At 49.7% G+C, this 22,037-nt stretch overlaps 1 protein-coding gene across 2 annotated transcripts in view; it reads right to left on the bottom strand.

Annotated features, from left to right (window-relative positions):
* Window positions 1-22,037, bottom strand: part of EMILIN2 (elastin microfibril interfacer 2) — a 67,614-nt gene that overhangs the window by 1,748 nt on the left and 43,829 nt on the right. Inside the window, exons 4-7 of one of the 2 annotated variants that reach the window (XM_031003661.3) lie at window positions 19,896-21,821; window positions 5,205-5,603; window positions 3,312-3,344; window positions 2,498-2,626 (exon numbers count right to left, since the gene is read on the bottom strand). In XM_031003661.3, the coding sequence (XP_030859521.2) occupies window positions 2,498-2,626; window positions 3,312-3,344; window positions 5,205-5,603; window positions 19,896-21,821 (2,487 nt within the window). Of the gene's footprint in view, window positions 1-2,497; window positions 2,627-3,311; window positions 3,345-5,204; window positions 5,607-19,895; window positions 21,822-22,037 lie in introns of both variants that reach the window. The other variant, XM_055368520.2, reaches the window with a different exon arrangement.

Consider the following 22,037-nt stretch of genomic DNA (forward strand, 5'->3'; position numbering starts at 1 on the left):
GCGGTGGCTCACGCCTGTAATCCCAGCACTTTGGGAGGCCAAGGTGGGCAGATCACCTGAGGTCAGGAGTTTGAGACCAGCCTGGCCAACACGGATAACCCCATCTCTACTAAAAATACAAAAAAAATTAGATGGGCATGGGGGCGTGCACCTGTAGTCGCAACTACTCAGGAGGCTGAGGCACGAGAATCCCTTAAACCCATGTGGCGGAGGTTGCAGTGAGCAGAGATGACACCACTGCACTCCAGCCTGGGTGACAGAACAAGACTGTCTCAAAAAAAAAAGTGGTTGTCAGGAGCCCAAGCCTTCAATCTGCTCTGGAAAACAGAAGAGGTCCGGCTACCCAGTCCCCTTCCCAACTTTGAACAGCAAGTAACTGAGGGCTTTCCAGATGCTTCCTAAGGTACCTGGCCCTGAGACCAGCACCAGCCCTGGCGTTTTGAGTGTGGCCTTCACCTTTGTTCAGAGTCGCCTGTGGTGAAGCCTCACTCAGTTCACCCAGAATTTTCTTTCTGCACCTGCTCCATACAAGACGAGGTAGCTCTGGGAATGCGAGACTATAGGTCACAGTCCCTGCCTGCAAGCGCCACCCGACCTGTCCAAGCAGACGAACCATCCCTATGGCCAAGGCAGTGCAGAGTGACCTGGGGAGCATGGCCTTGTTACAGTCAGGCAGATGGGAGCAGGGCAGGAGAGCCCCTACCCCAACTAGGAATGTCAGGCAACCGTCAGATGATGGTCCTGCAGTTGTTAACTGTCTCTCTAAATTAATGATTGGTTGCAGCCAGCACCACAGAAAGGCAGTCGCCCAATAGTCAGACAAAACCTGAAGCTGATGGTCAGCTGCTTCCAGATAAGATCTCCAGAGTTGGGCGATGAAGCTCATGCATGTGCATTAAGAGGCAAAAATGATGTTTCAAATGGTGTTTAACTGGTGTGTGACCTCCTGGGAACACTTGACTGGTACAGGAAGAACACCTCACGTGGGCACATGCACAACTCCAGGAAACACTGCGCACGCCCCCCTCTTAGGCACTGGTAGGCCCCTGTGCATGCGGACGGCTCCCCAAGGGAAGAATCAGGAAAGGGACGCAACCCTGGAAGCATGCCAATGTATAAGACCCCAAGTCACCTGTCAGACCGCACTTGAATCTCTCAAGTCACCCACTTGGCCGTCTTCCGAGTGTACTTTCCTTCCTGCTCTAAAACTTGCCTCAGTCTCACTCTGCCTCATGCCCCTTGGTCAAATTCATTCTTCTGAGAAGGCAAGCATTGAGGCCTGTATGGATTCCCCTTCCCTGATGTACTAACCCCAAAGGCCAATGCCACTCTGAGCAGAGGCCTGGAGGCCTATGGGGCCCAGGAGGAAGCTACATGGCGGTGGAAAGTAAGTGGCGTTCCCTCTCGCCCTGACCTTAGATGCCAAGCTCCAGCTTAATCAGCCCGGGGCACTGAGAATTCATTTCTCTGAGTTCTGCAGGTAACTTAGGCTTGCTAACATAACAGTTAAGAGCCACTGACTAAGGACAGATGGGATTTAGCCAGACAGTGACTAGACAGGGCAAATGTGAGGCTGGGGGTGGCTAAAAACTACCAAGAAGGAAACCAAGTCCCCCTCCCTCCCAGTGGCTTATGGGTGGCAAGGCCTCCCTGAAATCCACTGCCCCACCCCCCTCCAGGAGGCCCTGTTCACAGTGCGTGAGCAGAACAGTGACTGCTGAGGGCAGAGAGAGACGTCAGGAAAGACCCCGGGCTGTGGAGACCTCCCCACACCTGCCTGGGAGCGCTGTCCTGATGGGCCCAGGCACCCCTGGACCCTGCTTTCCTTGGAGCTGCCCTCCGTCCGGGCAGAGCAGCCCAGCCCAGCCCAGGTGGACACTGATGGGACACGGAACTCGGAGGTAAACTCCACACCCATGATCCTTGGGACCTCCAGAAACAACCCGGGGCAGGGGGACACGCCAGGCGCTGCAGAAAGACTCAAGCTCCCAGCTGAAGGGATTCTGTTGCAGAGCATGAGGCCCTCTGGGGAGCGCAGTCCCTCTTGTGGCTCTGTTCATCATAAACTAGGAGACCCTGAGGGAGCCTCCCGCTTGTCCTGGCCCAGGTTGTCAGGATGACTGTCGGAGCCTGAGAGAGAGGGGTGCAATGGTGGCTATCAGAGGTGGCCAGGGCATGGCGGGCTGTGCCGGCACAGCCCTCATAACTGCTGTAAAAAATGAATAGCAACCCCAGTGGTGAATGCTGAGGACTAGCGTGTTGACCTCACGACTAGAAAATGTTACCCATGCAGCCTGCAGCCCTCGAGCTGGGACATGTTCTACGTGAAAGCCCACAGAGTGGGGCAGAGGAGTGCAGGCCCACTCGGGCATCTGCTCCAGGGTGGCGTCCTCCCTGAGCCCACGGGACGCTGGGAACCAGCCAGCCATGGTGGGAGGGGTCCCACCTGCGTTGGGGTAGGAGGAGGACACAGTACCAGTTCCCTTCAAACACTCACCGGTGCTGGGGTTGTAAACATCCCCGTCGTTCACCAGCACTTTGTTAAAGAGGACAACGCCCCCATCACTGGGGAAAGGCTTCTGGGTGAGCCCCGCAGAAAAAGACACCAGAGAAGGCACCGGAGCTCCTGGAGCAGAGAAAGGATGGAATGGATTGACCCGGGTGCTTCTGTCCTCTAGGGGGAGGGCCTGGAAAACTGAGGCCTACGTGCCAGGCCCACGTGCCAGGCCCATTTTATTTCACCCTAAGTGGTGAAGCAAACTCCTCATGCCCAAGAGCCAGAGGGTTCCCTGTCTGAGGATCAGCAGGCAGGACAGCTGAGGAATCTGAGAAACCGGACAGACTCTTGTTAGGAGGGTGTGTGTGAGGCTGGGCATGTAAGCATATGAGATGAGCATGTGTATGTGCGTGTGAGTGTGTGCCAGGCCAGGCAGTGGGTGCATCATCATCTAGGGAGCTGCTTCCTTACTAATAAATCAGTAAAACCTGGAGCCCCAGGAAGCTCATCAGGACCACACAAGGGCAGAGGCCCACCCAGTGATCCCCTTGGGAAACTCAATGAGCTGGGATGATGGAGGAAGGAAGATTCCTTGTCTTGGGCCTGACTCTGACCCTCTCTGGGGAGCAAACCTTGGGGAATTTGGTCCACTATAGTCAGCAGAGGGCTGTCCCAGTGCTGGTGGGTGGGGAAGGGCTGGGCCCAGGCTTGATTTGTGCTAATAGCCTGGAGGGAGGAGGCAGGAAATGCAGAGGAGGGACAGAGGCCACCAAGGAGACCGCTCCTCCTGCTCCTGGTCTCTCAGCAGACATACCTGGGGAAGCTACAGGAGGTGACTTCGGGTATCCTGAAAAACAGAAAGGAAATGGCATGTCAAACAAGATCCTAAGCACCAGCTCCTTGTTCTGAGCCCCCTTTTTCCTCTTTGCTCCTCACAAGTTCAAATCGAGTCTTCACTACTATAGAAACAGACATAGAACAAGGGCACCCACTGTCACTGCCCTCCTTCAAGCAGAGCACATTTGTACCAGCCTGTCCCTGCTTCCTCACTAGCCCATTTATCCCTGGCGGGGAAGAGGGCACTGAGGGCAAGCTGGCTGCAGGAAAGAAAGAGATGGGCACTGGAGCCTTGGAGACTTCTCTGTGACTGAGAGAGTCACACAAGCCAACTAACATTTGCCCCCTAGCAGTGTTATCTGTTCAAGAGCTCTACCTTCAACTAGACTGAATGCAGTACTTATTAAATGGAGGCATGGATGGGTGGGTGCAGAAGTGGAGGGACAAATAGATGGGTGAGTGGATGCATGCAGGGAAGAGTACACGGCTTGACGTGTGGATGGATGTGCACATGCATAGGTGGGTGGACAGATATGTGCATGGATACATGGGTGGGTGGGTCCCTGGGGTGCCCCAGCCTCTGCATATGGGATGCATATGTGGGTGGATGGATGTATCGATGGGTGGATACACGGATAGATGTGTGGGTGGGTGGCTGGATGGAAGGGTGGATGGAAGGGATACACGGATAGATGCATGGGTGAGTGCTGCATGCATGGAAGGGTGCGTGGATGGACAAATGAGGGAACAAATAGCCCAAGAGAGCCTAAGCATCCATGATACATGGAACTAACAGAAGATAAGTGTTATCTTAGAAAATGCAGGACATCTGCTTAAGAGCTGTGATCACCGCAGCTCAGGTGTCTAAGAAGGAATAGAAAAAAGAAAGCTGGTGAGAGAAAATGTCTCCTTGTCTTCTCAGCAGTGACCCAGCCTTCCAGACAGCCGTGGGCATCAGGGGCCATGGGGGCACCAGGCTATCACCGATGGGGAACAACCTCAGCCCTGCCAGTGTCTGCATGTCCCTGATGGTCAGCCTGGTCTGTCTCAGAGGGGACTGGTTTGCACTGTTCTATGCATTGTTCTATGCATGTATCTATGGCAGATGACATGACCTGCCCCATTCAGGGTCATCTGTTTATCTGTTATAGCCACAAATCTCAGTTTCCTCATCTGTAAAACAACACTGGCTTCACAGTGCCATTGGGAGGGCTGCAGGAGATCCAGATACGGTTCAGTCCCTGGCACGTGGTGGGTATCCCACAAATGCTCACTTCCTTCTCCTGTCTCTGACACCACCCCCACTGTCACCACGACAGTAATGGTGCAGACATTCACAACTCATGGGGAGCACTTCCCAGTGGGGCACTGAACTGGGCTTTTCTCCATCCTCACAGTAACCCTCTGAGGTCCTGCACTCTCCTCATTTTGTGGTTGAAGGAACTGCAGCTCAGAGAGCTCAGGAAGCTGCCCCAAGTCCCAAAGCCTGTGGTAGACAGCCCTCCTGCCTAGCCACGCTGCTGTGCCACCTGCTTTGCTACTACCCAAGCTCCCAATACCCTTCTGGCTTCCAAGATCCTTCCTGCTGGGAATCAATGAGCTGCCCGTGTGGCACTGGTACTCCAACCGGCGGGGCCACTCAGTATTTCTAAGTATAGACGACTGCACTGTCCCTGAGGTGCCCCAGCCTCCGTGTGCTGGATTAGCATGAGCGGTCCCTCAGGCCTCGGCATCCTTCCAAAGCTGCATTTCTGAACTTGCCCCCCTGAAGGCTGGACCCCGAACCGCCAAGTCCCTCAGCAGACCCCGAGGCTCAGGCGGAAGTTCTGGGAGAGCCCTGCACTCCTTCCCGCGCAGCCCTGGGCCTCACCTGGTGCGCCCGCAAAGCCTTCTGCGCTGGGTACGGTCCCGCTCCCGGTCTGGCCGTCCACGCCCCGCGGCAGACCCCGCCCAGACACGCCTGCGCCTGCGGGAGGCCCGGCCTGGCCCGTCTCCATGATGACCCCGGTGGAGCCTGGCAGCTGGGGCAGCGCAGTCCGGCCGGGCCAGGCGGGCGGGGGCGGCCTCTCCTCAGGGGGCCGCGGCAGCAGGGGCCGCTGGGGCAGGACAGGCCAATGGGGCAGGACGGGCCGATGGCCCACGGACGGCCGTCGCCCAGGGTCCTCTGGGGTTGCGGGGCCGCTGGGCCTCGGCGGGGTGGGCTCGGGCTGCAGCGGCTCCTTGGGGGCCTCTGCGGGCGGCCAGGTCGAGGGTGCCTCCGAGGGCTCCTCTGCTGGGCGTTGGGGAAAAAGAAACACACAGGATTAGGAAACCTCAGCCCTGACTGCCCCGTCAGGGTCCCCTCCGTGAGTCCCGGCGAGTGGGGTCCCCGTGAGGACTCTGCGGCCACCCCTGCGACGTCACGCTAGCAGGACACACGGGCGTCCGCCTGCATCTTCCGAGGACGCCGTGGGCCACCCGGAAGCCGCCAGGGACCCCTGCCCAGGGCTGGGGGGTTTCCAGCCTCTCCTGCTTAGACGGCTGCACTTTCCAAACCGGCCTCATTCTTGGCTCCGGCATCCAACAATTCCCGATTTCACAGCACGCGGAAACCATGGGTGCATCGCAAATGACTGAAAGGGACCCGAGGCCACCGACCCCCTCACAGTCTCTGAACCACACTCCTCCCAGGGCCCCACGGCCTCTCCCGCGGGCTGCCGAGGGACCCTGCCGGGAGGCCCCAAGGCTGCGCTGAGGCCGTGAGGAGGGCTCAGGCTCCACGAGGGCCACAGCCACAGCGCTCACGTCGCCAGCCGAAGGGACTTCCAACGGAGGAACCTCCTGATTTACATCTCCCGGCCCTCTTGGGAAGCCGCCGGAAGCTGCCGCCCTTTCCTCCTTTGAATTCGTTCCTGGAACTAGCCCTCCAGGAAGCCCCTCCCGACCGTCCACAGGACGCCTAAAAATACCCGGGTCTGGCTGAGGAACCACTCGCAAAGAAACGCCATCCCCCCCGCCCCCATCAGTCTGGTGCCCACAATGCCCAGAGTTCGAAAGCGCAGCAAATTTGATTTTTGTTTAGGACCCAACAAAAATCTGTGGCTGCCTCTTGACCTGCCGTCTAGTTTTGTTTTAAAACTCACTAAGCGGGCTGGGCGCGGTGGCTCACGCCTGTAATCCCAGCACTTTGGGGGGCTGAGGCGGGCAGATCACTTGAGCCCCCAAATTCGAGACCAGCCTGACCAAGATGGCGAAACCTCATCTCTTCCAAATATCCAAAAAAAAAAAAAAAAAAAAATTAGCCCGGTGTAGTGGAGCACACCTGTAATCCCAGCTACTCGGGAGGCTGAGGCAGGAGAATCACTTGAACCCAGGAGGTGGAGGTTGCAGTGAGCCAAGATCGCCCACTGCACTCCAGCCTCACTAAGCTGAGGAGAAGGGCAGTGGAGGTGGCTGATGGGTTCAAAAATATAGTTAGACAGAGTTAATAAGATCTAGTATTTGATAGCACAACAGGGTGACTGCAGTCAGCAATTATCTTTTGCACATTTTTAAATAAAAGAGTAGAATAGGAATGTTTGTAAAGAAATGACAAATGCTTTGGGTAATAGATACCCTATTACCCTGATTATTATACACTGCATGCCTGTATCAAAATACCTCATGTACCCCATATATATACATCTACTCTGTACACATAACAACTAAAAATTAAACAAATAAAACTAAGATAAATATGGCAGATCAAATACATGCCCTCCCCCGCCCCACCCACAGAGGCGGGTTGCCAGAACACCCTGAGAGAGGCAGTTTCTCCAACAGCCTTTCCTAACCAATGTTCCATGAGAGAAGCCCAAGAGAAAACAACTTGAGTGATTACTCTCTCAGTTTTCCCTGAGGATGATACAGAGCTAATTCCATTCTAGATACAGAGAAGTTAGTTCACTCCATACAATAGAATGGCATCAGGATTTACATCTCTTTAGAACCCTGGTTGAGAAAGGCTGGGTTAGACAGAGAAACTGAGGCAGAGGGATTGAAAAACATGCAGATACCACCTACAGTGGAAGATAGGAGTAAGATACCAGTCTAAAAACACTAAGCGAAAGTCTGCTCCCTGAATAAGGAGGCTCACAGTCCCCATCCTCTGCTAAGCTCCCAGCCACTTGCTTATACCTCTAGCTGGATATAGGAGGATTCTTCAAATTGACCCTATAATGATGCCCACAGTCGTGAAACTCTATCTAGTGTCTCCCCATTAAATGTGAACCAAAGTCAAAATCACCTGACATGAGGAAAGCCGCCTGTGTGAACGACAGGGGCCAAAGCAAGCCACACCAACTAAAGAAAAGGAACTCTAAAAAGACAGACACAGTGCAAGAAAATAAACACGTCCTACCCTCAGAGAAGTAGAAGACACTGCATCCAAGATGCGCAAGAATTGATTGCTATACAAAAGGGATAGTCAGAGAATAAGGGTGAGCCTTTGCTGATTAAAAAGGCACTTGCCAAAATCAGAGATTTCCATGAAAGGGTTGGTAGATAAAAATCAAGGAAATCTTTCAGAAGGTAGAAGATGATGACGAAATGATGATCAATAGGAAGGAAATCATAAGAAAATTAAAGGGTCAACCTAGAAGTCCTTCCAGAAAAACTGGTATGTAGGGGTAATGGGATGGTAAGGAGAGAATTATCAAATAAACACACAACTTCCCAGAACTGAAGAAAATGAAAGATCCCAGTACAATTACTGAATAAAAGGAATAAACCAAGCCACATTCAGAACACTGAAGATAAAAAGGAGATATTACAAACTTTCAAGGGAAAAAATATCAAAAGTGACTGCAAATCAGGAAGGCATCACCAGGCTTCTCAACAGTATTGGAAACTAGAAGAGAAGGGAACAATGTCATCAAATAATGCTAGAATATAATTGCCAACCTTGAAATCTATACCCAGCAAAAATACCCATCAATTACAAGAGTAGAATAAAGATATTTTTAGACAGGCAATATTTAAAAAATTATAAAATGCCATCTCTCACGCACGCTTTCTTAAAAAGGTATTGGGAAATGTTCACTACTGAAACAAGGGAGTAAACCATGAAAAAGCAACAGAGAGTAAACGAAAGGGGAGAGAGGCTAAAGACTTTTCTAGGATAGTAGTGAAGGCAGGCTCAGATTGAAAGCCTTATTGCAAAAGTCTAGAAAATAACCCGTCCAGGTTAGATCAGAAAGAGCAAGAATTCCAGGAGGGAGGTCAATTTTTAAAAAAATGGAACTGACAAATGATCTGATACTTTTTATGATGTTGAAAATTGTATTAAGAGGCTGTTGAAGGGTAGGAAGACTCCAAAATAGATACATAGGATATAAGCAACACTACCACCAATTAAGAGAAGAGTAAAAAGGAAAGCAACACAACCTTAGAGAGCTATTGAGCTCAGCATAGCATAGATGTTGCATATTGACTGTAGGATAACTCTGTTGGGAATTGGGAGGAAGGGGAGTCAATATACAATGTCTAAAGCTGATAAATCAATTTAGAAATACGGAGGTAAGTACCAAAGAAAAGAAACAGCTGGAAGATTTACATGTGGCTGCCTCTGGGGCGTGGGAAGAAGGATGGGGAAGGGAACAGGGGATCTGGTTTTCATTATGAGCTTCTTAGTGTTATTTTACTTATTTTTATAAAATATAATTGTAGAAGACACTGAGGGCCTGTTTCTGCCCTTTCCCCTCTAATCCAAGCACACTTGAGTTGACTCCTCATCTTTCTTTTCTTTCCTCCTCTCTGGACACCATCTCCCTGGCTCAGAAGCTGGCCTGCCTCCCAGGGCACACGCCTCTGCCTGAGCCCCAGCCCCACCCTCCCTCCGCTTCTTGGATCAGCTCCATCTGACATCACTCCTCTCTTCTCAACCTCTCTTTCCTTCCTCCCCACTAGTTTCTTCCTTTTAGCCCAAGCGTATGTCTCTCCATCTAAAATTCAGGGGAAAACAGAATTTTCCTCTGTCCTTCAACCCTCGATAAGTTACAGTCAGCAGAGCATCTTAAAATGGCAAAGCACAGGCCACCCAAACTGGCCCTTATTTTCTCCCCTGTCCCCACCAACCCGTCATATCACCCTTTTCCTCTGAAATCCGCCCTTGTTCTCCCTCATCCAGGCACACGGAGTCCTATTTCACTCTTCCTTCTCCTTTGGTCTCCCCCTCCTGCTCTTTCACACACAAATTTGTTGCTAAGCCCAGCTGATTCTAATTTGGAAATATTGCTTGGATCCTTCATTCACACCTTTTCCAGAATGCTCTTTAGAAAGCATTCTAATCATATTATTTTTTGCTCAAAAATCTTCCATTGTTCTCCACTTCTCGTAAAAATCAAACTGACTCTCTTCGGCCTGACGTTCTGAGTCCCCCACCTCCTTTGGCTGCCATCAGTATGCTCACTGGTACCCAGCTCTCATGTGACTTCCCTGGCTTCGTGCCTTTACCATGTGCACCCCTGAAATGGCCTCTTCCAGCACCCTCACTGAGAGAAACGGCACCCACTCCTGAAGTCGCAGTTCAAAACCACCTCTTCCAATGAAGCCTTCCTGGATTGGCCCAGCAGGCTTGAACAGTCCTGCCTCTGCACCAGGAAACAACATGGACCTCTGGGGGCTCTTTCTGTGGTTCAGACCTTTCCTCTCTGGCTGACTGGTGAGTACTTGAGAATCTTAATTCTCTGCCATCCCCAGGGCCTAGCACAAGGCCTGGTAACTGACATTGAACAATTTAAGTATTGGGTGAATAAAAGAAGGCTCAACCTATCTATGACAGGCGCTATGGGCCATGCACCCTAATTCCTACCAGCCATTAAATTGGGAACCCTAATTTTGCCAAAAATAATTGCCATTATGGGGTCCTAACAAGGCAGTTCTGATACATATAGGACAGTGATCATTCTGTCTTTTACTATAATCCATTTTAATATATCCATTACTCCCTCAACACCCAGACTTGTTACACTAGTGGAAGGCAGAGGAAAAAGAATGAACTAAGATATTCCTTGAGCCAGATATCCTCAGTGGATCTCCTTGGGGAGTCCGTGCATGAGTGCCGTGGATGGCTGAAGGCTCCAAAGCAGCCCGCCACATCATAGCAGAGACAGTCATGAAAAAGCGACGTCTCACTGGGATGGGTGCCCCCAGCCCTGGCCTCTCCTAGCTCCGGCTTAGTCCACAGCATCACGTGGGGTGCCGAACGCACACATTTATGACCAAGTCCTAACAAAGGCTGGATAGCACTCTGTTCATTCTGGAAAGAGACCTCTCCAGCAGCCGACTGCTTTCTGGACTGAACATGTGTTTCTAATTCAAGAACAGACCATTTGAAATGAATTCTTCATAAGAGCCAAGGTTGCTCCTCATGTGTTTTAACTCCTGAGGAATGATAGGGACAGACCAGCCACACTGCACCAGGCCTGCCTGACACTCCGCACGGGTCGGGTAGGGTCACAGCCTCGCCAGGGGTGAACCTGACATGTAGGGATTAAAGGCCATTCCCTCTCCTCGAAAGCTCCTATTAAAAGTCAATTTCAAAACCAAATATCAATTTCAACTTTTATTAAAACAAAGACTTTCCTAAGAAAATCCCCAATAATTCATGGGGCTGATGTGCTAAAAACGAGTGTCTTCCCCCTGAACTAACACCCTCGCTCATTACAGGAGTCAGGGGTTGCCTGCTGTCTCCAGGAAGCCCTGCTTTCTGCAAGAGCCCTGAGCAGCTGGGCTGCAGGAGGAGACCTGGGGAAAGGGTTGGCCCTGTTCTTGGCAACTAAGGGGTGTCTTGTCACAGAGAAGAGGCCGTTGGAGAAAGCCTGGCCTTAGCTGTTAGAGCCTGTGGTTGAGACTCGGCTGTGGGAAAGCCACTGAAACCTTGTCCATGCAACGGGCTCAACCTGCAGTGCCCTCCTGTCATCCAGGCAGAAATTGATGCCAATCAGACCAAGCAATGGATGTGGGTGTGCCCTGCTAATGCCCCGCTATTTGTAAAACACTGTGCAAATGTTAAGTGTAATTCATCAGAAGTCCAGTGAAGGTGAAATCTGATCTCCCTGCCATCCAGAAGGTATACCTGCTGACCAAATGCTGAAACTGGAGAAGTATTTTAAAGATGCTGATCAAGACTTCAGACTTTTTTTTTAAAAAAGCATCAAAGTGCTGACATACAGAATGCTGGGCGGATGGATGGAAGATGCTTTCACAGTTGACTGCTCTGCTGAGTGGCAAAGCTCTAGTTCCTGCGAAATAACCCCATACCATCATGGACTGAAGCATGAGAAACGCTAGACTCATCAGAAAATTCAGAGAAACTGTCGCTTGTGGTGCTAAATGGGCCCGGGGTGAGCTTAGATAAAGGGGCTTTTTCGAAGAAACAGTTGGTCTCCCCTGCGGGACGGGAGGGCAGGCCACCAAGGTGGCTGACAAGTAGGCATGTGAAAGTATCCCTGGGGCTGAGAAGGCAAACATGCATTCCCTGGAATAGTTCTACTCCAAGTCGATGTCCATCTCAACACTGCTTTTGAGCTGGGCACTGTGGCTCATGCCTGCAATCCCAGTACATTAGGAGGCTGCAGTGGGAGGACTGCTTGAGGCCAAGAGTTCAAGACCAGCCTTTCAACATAGCCAGACTCTGTCTCGACAAAAAATTTTAAAAATTAGCTGGGCATGGTAATGTGTGCTTGTAGTTCTGGCTATTCAGGAGGCTGAGGCAGGAGGATAGCATGAGCCCAGGAGTTCAAGGCTGTAGTGAGCTATAATCACACCACTGTACTCCAGCCTGGGCAACAGAGCAAGACCCTGTCTCAAAAATAAATGAGTAAATAAATAAATGAATGAATGAATGCTGTTTTTGAATTTGGTTTGAATGAAAAAAAACCCTCAAGCTTATAAGAGGGAGCACTGTGTTGGTTGCACTGCAGAAGGGACCATATTGACACCAAAATAATAAGAATCCAGACATAACAATGGTGAAACTCATGGGATAGGGCTAAATACAGAAAATGCGTTTAAATTTCTGCGAAGTACACACTCGTGGATGTTGAAATATAAATACAGCTTTAGTCATGTGTGCTAAAATCTGTGGCAATACATTTGAGCTGGAAAGTAATTTGCTATCACAGTACCCCAACAGAGAAGGCACTCACTCAGCTGAGCATCAGCAACTCTTGGAATTTTTAAATTTTTTTTAGAAATTCACATGCTGGGCCGTGCGCGGTGGCTCACGCCTGTAATCCCAGCACTTTGGGAGGCTGAGGTGGATGGATCACCTGACGTCAGGAGTTTGAAACCAGCCTGGCCAACATGGTGAAACCCTGTCTCTACTAAAAATACAAAATTAGTGGGGCGTGGTGGTGGGCGCCTGTAATCCCAGCTATTCGGGTGGCTGAGGCAGAAGAATTGCTTGAACCCAGGAGGCAGAGGTTGCAGTGAGCCAAGATTGTGCCACTGCACTCCAGCCTGGGTGACAGAGCAAGACTCCACTGAAAAAAAATAAAATAGCAAGAAAGAAATTCACAAGCTGATTCTAAAATTTATATGGAAGTGCATAGGAGGATCTATACTGCTTGATTTTAAGACTCACTATAAAGCTAAATGAGTCAGCCACCAGGAGAGACCTCAAAAACTGGAACAGAATCGAATCCGTAAGTGGGCTCACACAAAGCTGACTTCTATTGGTGGCGCAGTGTCAGTCAGTGGTTCATTCTGTGTCCTCCCTCCCCCCCACCTCCTCTTTCTTTTTGGGCACAGCTTACCTGGGGTGGGTAGATCCCTCTGCCTCTGGGGTAGCCTTCCTTCAATTTCCAGGACTAGAGCTAGCGGTTTTTTTAGTTATAAATTTAATTACAAATTCCTGGCCCTCACCTCATCCCTGCTGCTGCGCAGCGATCTCCTGAGTGAGCCGAGGAGTTTTTTGTTTTGTTTTGTTTTGTTTTTTTAAAGATCCCAGAGGCTTTTATGCATGCAGCTCTGGGAAAGCTCCATTCTCAGAACACTGCAGCTCTAAGTTCAAGGCTAAGATGCAGTAGAGCAGCTGTGGTTTACACGAACCAAAGGGCATCGTAGAAACCTGGTGCCTACAGGATAAAGGGGGCGAGTTGTCAGGAGTTCCCTATGGCCTGAATATAAGCAATTTATTGAGCCTTTATATGTTTATAAAACTCTAAGTCCATCATGCTACCTTGGGCCTAAACTCTCCCCAAACTCAGCTGATTTTGAGTTGGGGCAAAGGGGTCAGAATGTTGGCATCAGGCAGTGCCCTGGCCAGGCTTTCTGGTTAAATAGTTATTTGAGAAGGCTGTGCTTTTTCATTCTTATAGCTTAACTCAATAAAAATAGTATGCTTAAACCTGCAGCACTCCTAAAAGAAATGCTATGATGAAAATTACTCAGAGACATGAGCAGAAAGGGGTGGGAGAGTAGAAAAAGGAAGTGATGCCATTATCTCTAGTGTGCTGACATCTAAGAGACATCTGTCTCTGCTTGGAAGCGTGACATCTGGAAAGAGAAGTCCTCTGCACACAGCTACGTCCCTCTGCCTTCCCTTCCTGCTCGCCACCAGCACCCCTTCCTTCCTCTACTGGGAGAGGAACAGTGGGAAGGCAGGGTCCAGCTGAGGCTCAACCTCTGTGTGGGGCCAGGGGAAGCTAAAGCCAGCTGGGGAGGGCGGGCTGCCCCATTCTCCACATGCTGCTGCCACTGGGCTGCAGGCCGGGCCAGTCCTGGGTCCCAGGCAGGGAGACAGCCTCTGCTGGTCACCCAGTGCCTGGGAGGCAGACCCTGTGGCCAGGACACACCCCCACTTGTGGGGATACCTGTAATTCCCTATGAATCACTCATGGGTCACTCAGACTCGAGTAGGGGTAAGGCTGGGCAACTTGGGGAAAAGGAACAAAAGAGGATGCCTGCTGAGAGAGTGTGAAGGCCTGATGCCCCCCACACCTGTGAAAATGGGAGCGAGTCCATCTGGGAAGGAGGGCTCAACTCCGTGGCTACACTGCATAGGGAATAAAGGGCCTCGAGCCTCCTTTTCATTTATAACCTAATTTGTTCACAAGTGATGAGATTCTGCTCAAAAAAACTATTGATACACGAGATACATGAAGCTGTGAATGCTGAAAAGGGAGATCTCTAGGCCTTTTTTTTTTTTTTTTTTTTTTTTTAAAGAGACAGGATTATGCTGTACTGCTCAGGCTGGAGTGCAGTGGTGTGATCATAGCTCACTGCAGCCTCAGACTCCTGGGCTCAAGGGATCCTCCTGCCTCAGCCTCTCAAGTAGGTGGAATCACAGGTGCACATCACCACACCCAGCTAATGTTTAATTTGTACAGACAGGATCTCACTGTGTTGCCCAGGCTGGTCTTGAACTCCTGTGCTCAAGTGATCCTGCTGCCTTGGCCTCCCAAAGTGTTGGGATTACAGGCATGAGCCACCGCGCCCAGCCATTTCTAAGGCTTTTTATACTGTCTATTTGAACGCTAATTTTAAAAAGAAGAAAAAGAAAGGGAAAGCAAGAAAAGCAAAAAAACCTGTGGTCACCTACAGCATCCCCGGAGCCACCAGGGCCCTTCACCCTGTGTCTGCTGTGTTTACAGGCCCTCTCTCTTCCAAGGCTGGAGGCCTGGGGGTTTATAGGTAGAGAAAGGGAGAAAAGTTCAGTCATGAATAGATTAAACATCCATTCTAGGGTATGGAGGGTTTAAGTAACAGGTAATTTTCCTGAGTGATTACCAAGTCCAGGACATTGGTTAATCCTCCACTGTTTACAAGCATGGATGAGCTGAGATTTCAACGGAAGTAATCACTCCCCAGCTCAAAATCCTTCAATAGTTTCTCACGGTACTTAAAATCCAACTCCTTTATCACAGCCTAGAAAGCCTGCCTGATCTCATTCCTACCCTCGCTTTGACCTCATTGCTGATGACCTTCTGCCTTGCTTATACGCTTGGCCATACCAGTATTGTGGGTTTTTCAAAAGAACTTCCTCATAGCCTTTGAGAATGCTGTTCCCTCTGCCTGGACCATTTTCTCAAAAGTATATTTTTTTTTTTTGTATTTTTTGTAGGGACAGGGACTCCCTGTGTTGCCCAGGCTGGTCTCGAACTCTTGGGCTCAAGCGATACACCCGTCTGAGCCTCGCAAAGTGCTGGGATTACAGGCGTGAGCCACTGTGCCCAGACTTGTGGACCTTTTGTCCCCCCACCCCCAACTCCAAAAAAAAATTGTCCAGGTGCACTGGCTCATGCCTGTAATTCCCAGCACATGTAATTACAGCACATGCCTGAATCCCAGGCTGAGGCAGGCAAATCACTTGAGTCCAAGAGTTTGAGACCAGCCTGGGCAACATGGTGAAACCCATCTCTAAATAAATAAATAACAAAAAATTAGCTGGGCGCGATGTCACGTTCCAGTAGTACTAGCTACCTGGGTGGCTGAGGTGGGAGGATCACCTGAACCTAGGAAAGTTGAGGCTGCAGTTAGCTGTGATTGCACCACTGTACTCTAGCCTGGGTGACAGAGCAAGATCCTGTCTCAAATATATATATCTGGCCGGGCGCAATGTCTCATGCTTGTAATCCCAGCACTTTGGGAGGCTGAGATGGGTGGATCACCTGAGGTCAGGAGTTCGAGACCAGCCTGACCAACATGGTGAAACCTTGTCTCTACTAAACATACAAAAATTAGCTGGATGTGGTGGCAGACACCTGTAATCCCAGCTACTTGGGAGGCTGAGGCAGGAGAATCGCTTGAACCCGGGAGGCGGAGGTTGCAGTGAGCCAAGATCACGCCACTGCACTCCAGCCCCAGCAACAAAGGGAGACTCCATCTCAAAAACAACTATATATATTTATTTATTCATTATATATATGCAATCTATACATATGCTATATATATATGCCCTTAACAGAAGGATACAAAAGAGACTTAGATCTATTTAAGCATCAGCTGAAGGCCCTTCTTCTCCCCTTTTGGCTGCTTCTTGGATAATTCAGCCTCACCTCAGTGATACTTCCAAAGGAAACAGGATCTATGAAGAGGGCAACAGGCTGAGTAGAAACACCACAGTGTGTGTTCCTGGTCTGGCGATCTGCTTACTGGTCCAAAACCATCACACATCTTCACCTCTGGATCTGTGCTCACTGTGGTAGATATCATGACCACCATTAATCCCCCTTCCCTCCCCAAACATACCAGCCACATCACCCTTCAAGAGCAGACCTGCTTTGACAATAGAATGTGGCAGTGATGCCAGTCCAGCTCTGGGCTAGCCAGTGGGAGGCCCAGCAGCTTCCACTTTCCCTTGACAGTCGCCATAGTCTGACTACTTGACACCACCATGCTGTGAGGAAGCCCAGGTTGGCCACATGGAGAGAGGGGCCAGGTGGAGGAGCACCGAGGCACCAGACATATGACTGAGTCTTCACAGACCTTCCAGTCAACCGCAGGCTGAATGCAGCTGAGTGGGCGACTCAAGCTGATGCCACATAGAGCAGAAGAACCGCTGAGCCAAGCCCTGCCAGGGTTCCTGACCTACAGAATAATGGAAACTAATACATCTTTGTTGTTTTAAGCCAGCAAGATTTGGAATGGGTTGTTACAAAGCAATAAATAGCTAATCCACAATGTCCTCCCCTCCTGCTTTCTGAATCCCACCCATCCCTCAATCAGATCCAGTAACACCTCCTCCTGGAAGCTTCTCTCATCTCACGTTATTCCTCACCCCATCAGCCTCTGTACTCTGCTCAGTAATTACCTACACTGAGGGCTCAGCTCAGGGCTCTCTCCTGAGAATCCCTCCCTGACTTCCACTGTGGGTGCTTCTCTGAACACTCAAGGTGGCTCATGCACACCCCATTCCTGTGACCATCTGTCTGCTTGTTTCCCCATCAGACTTTTATCCACATACTCCCCCACACAGCCATTACCTACCACATAATAGGGGTTCACTAAGAGCTTATGAACTAAAGGGATAAACCGCTATACCACAAAAAATCTCATTCATCTCTCTGCAGACCTGTGAGTCTCTTTCCCACTGTGATTGCAAATGCTTTAGAATAAGGATTATGCCTACTTATCTCCAGGTCCCCCAAGAGCCTTGCACATCGTAGGCACTCAATAAACATTCTGTTGACTTTTAACTGATTGACATGTCACTTTCATTGTGACCTTAGCTCCAGATTCTCCCATGCACCTCTGATACTCAAGTTCCAGGTCTCCTAGACCTGGATGCTAGACAAGGGCAGAGGAGGCTCTGCTTGTTTATTTCTGGCTCTTTTCCAATCAATGAAATTCTCAAAACTCCATGCAGTCTACACTCACCACAATGAGTTCAGTCCAAAGGGATAATGTTTTGTATGGCACATTCTCTTTTAAAAAAGAATTCACCCCCCAACTCCTACTGCAACAGACAAATGCGAAAATGTTAACACAGCTTCCCACGCCACCAGGGAGTTCCAAATCAACTGGAAATATCTGATTCAATCTGTTATCGTAAGACACAGACCAGACAGCGTTGTCACCACAAGGGACAATCATTCTATGAACACATACATGGTCTTGTGACCTCTACTCAACATTCCAGAGATAGAGGAGCTGAGTGGCCCTGGAGTGGGGGAAGGGCTGGGTTATAAATAGTGAGGTGCAGTGGGCTGGACACTCGGGTGGCGGCCAGATTCCTGGTCCTCCTGGGCCTAGGTGACTTGTCATCTGCAAGATAAGCACAGTGCTCTGGGGACATCCAGGGCATTTTCCCACCTACCTCGGACCCTCTCCACCCTCCTGAGCTGCCAGGACCTGGCCCTGGCTCTCCCTGACCAAGCCAGAGCTCGCCTGCTTCCCACGTTCTAGCATGCCCTGCCTTGGGTTTTATGTCTCATCTGGGACTTGATCATAAAATCCCAAGGTTCACAGAGGCCATGAAATCTCAGTTCCTTGTGCAAGGGCCTGAGTCACTCAGAGCGGAACCAGGTCGGGGAGGTAAAAGTCCCAAAGGCAAGGATGGGAGAAAAGAAAACAGGGAGGGGGAGGTCAGGAAATAGGTTCCTTCTAGCACAAAGCAGGCCCCTCAACAAGTCCCCGTGGACCAAGTAAGTCTGTACTCAGTTCTGGGAGACACACAGTCATCGTGGCTGGACTGGAAGAAAACAATTCTTGGATGCAGCCTGGCCTGGTTCCCATCCTGGCTCCCCCACTGAACAGCCACATGACTTTGGGCACATTTTCCCTGTTGGAAAACAGCCTTTCTGTGAGGCCATGATGGGATTCAGTCCCCCTGAAGGGACTAAGCCAGTGCTATACATAGAAAGTGTTCAAAAACGCGAGCTCCCTCTTCCTTCCTTTCACGCCCAGACTCCAACTAGAGAGGGCTAGCTCATGTCTGAGGCTGTCTCAGAGTACAAACCCAGGTACAAGAGAAGCTCTGTCCTTTGAAGAGGCTGCGTTTAGCACCCCCAAGTAACAAAAAAATCTTATTACATATATTATTCATTCATTCACATTCATTCATTCAACAAACATTTGTTGAGTGCCTAAGGTGTAGCCAGCATTGCTCTCAGCACTACTGCTGAGCTTCCTGGATGCAGGCACTATGGAGCTTTAGATACTTCCTGCCCCTAAACTGCTCTCATCCACGGTCCTGTCTGTGTCTGGAAACAAATATGACAGCATCCTATCTGCCATCAGCTAAGCCCTGAAAATGATAACGACACAGATAAAAAGTGATGATTGAAGAGAGGTACGTAGGAGACTCCCTAGGTAGAAGAGAGGACAACACCCACTGCCCCAAGCTGTTATGCCAAAAATCTAACCCCAACTCTGAGCTCACCAACCTGATTCTACAGATAATATTTTGCTATCCATCTGTGGGAAGAACCAGTTTTCCTTTTTTATTTTCAATGTGTTGTGAACTGATATTTTTGTAAAATACGTAGATCATCTGCTTAAATACTGCAATGTTGTTTGTTTGTTTATTTATTTGAGATGGAGCCTCACTCTGTTGCCCAGGCTGGAGTGCAGTGATGCGATCTCGGCTCACCTTAACCTCTGCCTCCCAGGTTCAAGCAATTCTCCCACCTCAGCCTCCCGACTAGCTGGGACTACAGGCGTGTGCCACCACACCCAGCTAATTTTTGTATTTTTAGTAGGGACGGATTTTTGCCATGTTGGCCAGGTTGATCTCGAATGCCTGACCTCAGGTGATCCACCCTCCTTTGACTCCCAGAGTGCTGGGATTACAGGCATGAGCCACTGCAACCAGTCTGTCAAATTATTTTAGAAGTTCCTAAATACTAACACTGAGAATATATATTTATCTTATTGCTACTCAGCACCAAATAATTCAGGCACCAATCTATGAACCACATTTGGGTAGGACTGATGGCATTTAGTTCATTCTGTGAACTGTCCAAAATCTAGCATAATACTGTCACATTTTTACCTGATGAAGTTTCAACAATATCAAAAATGAACAAAAAATTATTTTAAAAATGTTGTTGCATGCTGCAAAGAAATACAAGAAATAGAATTGTAATATTCAACTTACTTGCTGATGGTTGAAATTTGACCAGATCTTGCAAATCAGTAGAAATCTGGAAGACGTGGCTGTAGAACTGCTGGACTGAATTCTTCAGGCCAGAAATGTCTCTGGAATGCGACCTGAGCGTTCCGTTCATCTGCCTGACACAGTTCCACAGGCTGCTGACATGCTTGTTGAGCCCCTCCTTGATCCTCTGAAGATTTCCTGAGATAGAGTCCAGCTTGCTGCAAGTTTTCTCCATATGAGACACCCTGCCCTCCACCATGGAGACCTCCCTCTGGACCCCCTGCGTGCATTCCTTACAAGCATCCAGCTCTGAGATGACCTGGCTCTGCAACCTCTGCCACCTCTCCTCCAGCTGACTGCAGCAATGAGCCACGGGGTGCTGGGGGGATGGCAGGGTGTCCACTGTCCTTTCTTGCTCACCCACCTTAGTGAACCCACCCATGCCAGCGTTTTCACCTGCCCTACAATTGCTCATTTCCTTCTGAAGATGAGTCACATCATTTTCTGTGTGGTTTAATTGAGAATAAAGAAAACTAAAATCCTGTTGAAGTTTCTGGATGGTTTGTTCGGTTTCTTGAAACTTCCTGTGCATCGTGTCGTTGAGAGATTTCAAAAGGTGCAGGCTGTCGCGTACTGCGCGGTCTTCCCTGTTTGGCAAGGCACCTTCCATCCCATGAGGCTTTCCCTGGATGTTCTGCAGGCAAATGTCTTCAACAACTTGAACTTTGTCCTTCAGGTGGTTTAATTCCATCATGACCCGTTCATCTCCTGACCCTGACACTCCCGGCAGGGCTGCTGCCCCTGGGGGACTGAGCTCTGCACCAGTGTTGTTGGTCATCTGTAGGAGAACGCTCCCCAGACGGTCTTCCAGAGACTGTATTTTCTGATCAACAAGCTGCTTCAAGTCACCCACCTCTCCACTAATGGTCCCCCGAAGGGTTTCCTCAATGTAAAAGCAATGTTCTTCAGCGTTCTTCTCCGTCACATTGATCCTTGCATCGAGTTCATTCCATTTTGCATCAAAATCCACATCTGGCTCTGGAACTATAAGGCGGTCAAACTCATTGTCCAGTCTTCCATTCAGCATTCTGGTGGCTTCAGCAACTCTCTCGATTTTCTGGTCCAATGTCTTGATCTGTTGACCAATGTCACCATTCTTTTCACTGTCGCAGCAATTTGCCTGGGCTGAAGGCTCCTGTAGCCGGGCTCGGAGGTTATTTATTTCTTTTCTCAGGCTTGTTTCCTTCTCCCCTATGAGCTCTATCACTCCCAGGTAGCTGCTCCCATAGTCATCACACTGCTGCTGGAGGCCAGTGAGCTTGTACTCACATGAGTTTTTCAGATCAGCCAGCTTTCTGTCCATGCCCTGCATGAGCTCCTCTCTCAGGGCGTCAATCTTACTGTCCACATAGGCTTGGTAGAGTTCGATGGTTGTCATGGTCACCGTCGGGCCCTGAGCTGCTTCCTGGAGCTGTCTGAGCTGCCCTTCGTAGCCCTTCACTTTTCCATCCAGCTCTTCCAGCTTGTCACTTTTGTTCTTTAGAGTATCTTTGACTTCAGCCAATTCAGACTTGATGTCCTTCACGCCAGATTCCTTAGTGTTGAAGACACCAGGACTCTGGCCCGTTTCTGTGTCTCCACTAACAGTGGTGTCAGGCTTGGGGTGCTGGCTGCTGAGCCCTGGTGCCCGTGTTCTACTGGCATCATCCTGAGTGGCATGTTTGAGATTTTCACTCACTCCAGCAAGGGAAGACTGGAGGTCAAGAACCGTCCTTGTGAGTCGAAGAACCTTCTCCTCTAGCACCTGTATCTTCTTTTCCTGAAGTTCCTGAGGCCCCTCTTTTGGATCTACCCCCCAGCTTGGTTGTGCTGTACCAGTTGGGGACAAAGTCTTCTTGGGCTCTGAGAATTGGCTGGGTTCATTATCTGTTACAAAGATAAAGTTGGACATAAATGAACATTTTCTACCTTTAGCCAGATTCTGCCAAGACAATAAACAAGGTACCTACAAAATACATGTACACCTTCACTTACAGGTCACTACACAATTGTAGGTAAGTACTGTGGTACAGTAGAAAAGAGTATGGGCTTTGTAGTCAAATAGACCTCTACTTGCATTCTGGCTCTGCTATTTACTGTTTG

This window comes from Gorilla gorilla, chromosome 17 (genome assembly GCF_029281585.2).
Source record: "Gorilla gorilla gorilla isolate KB3781 chromosome 17, NHGRI_mGorGor1-v2.1_pri, whole genome shotgun sequence".
NCBI lineage: Eukaryota > Metazoa > Chordata > Mammalia > Primates > Hominidae > Gorilla > Gorilla gorilla.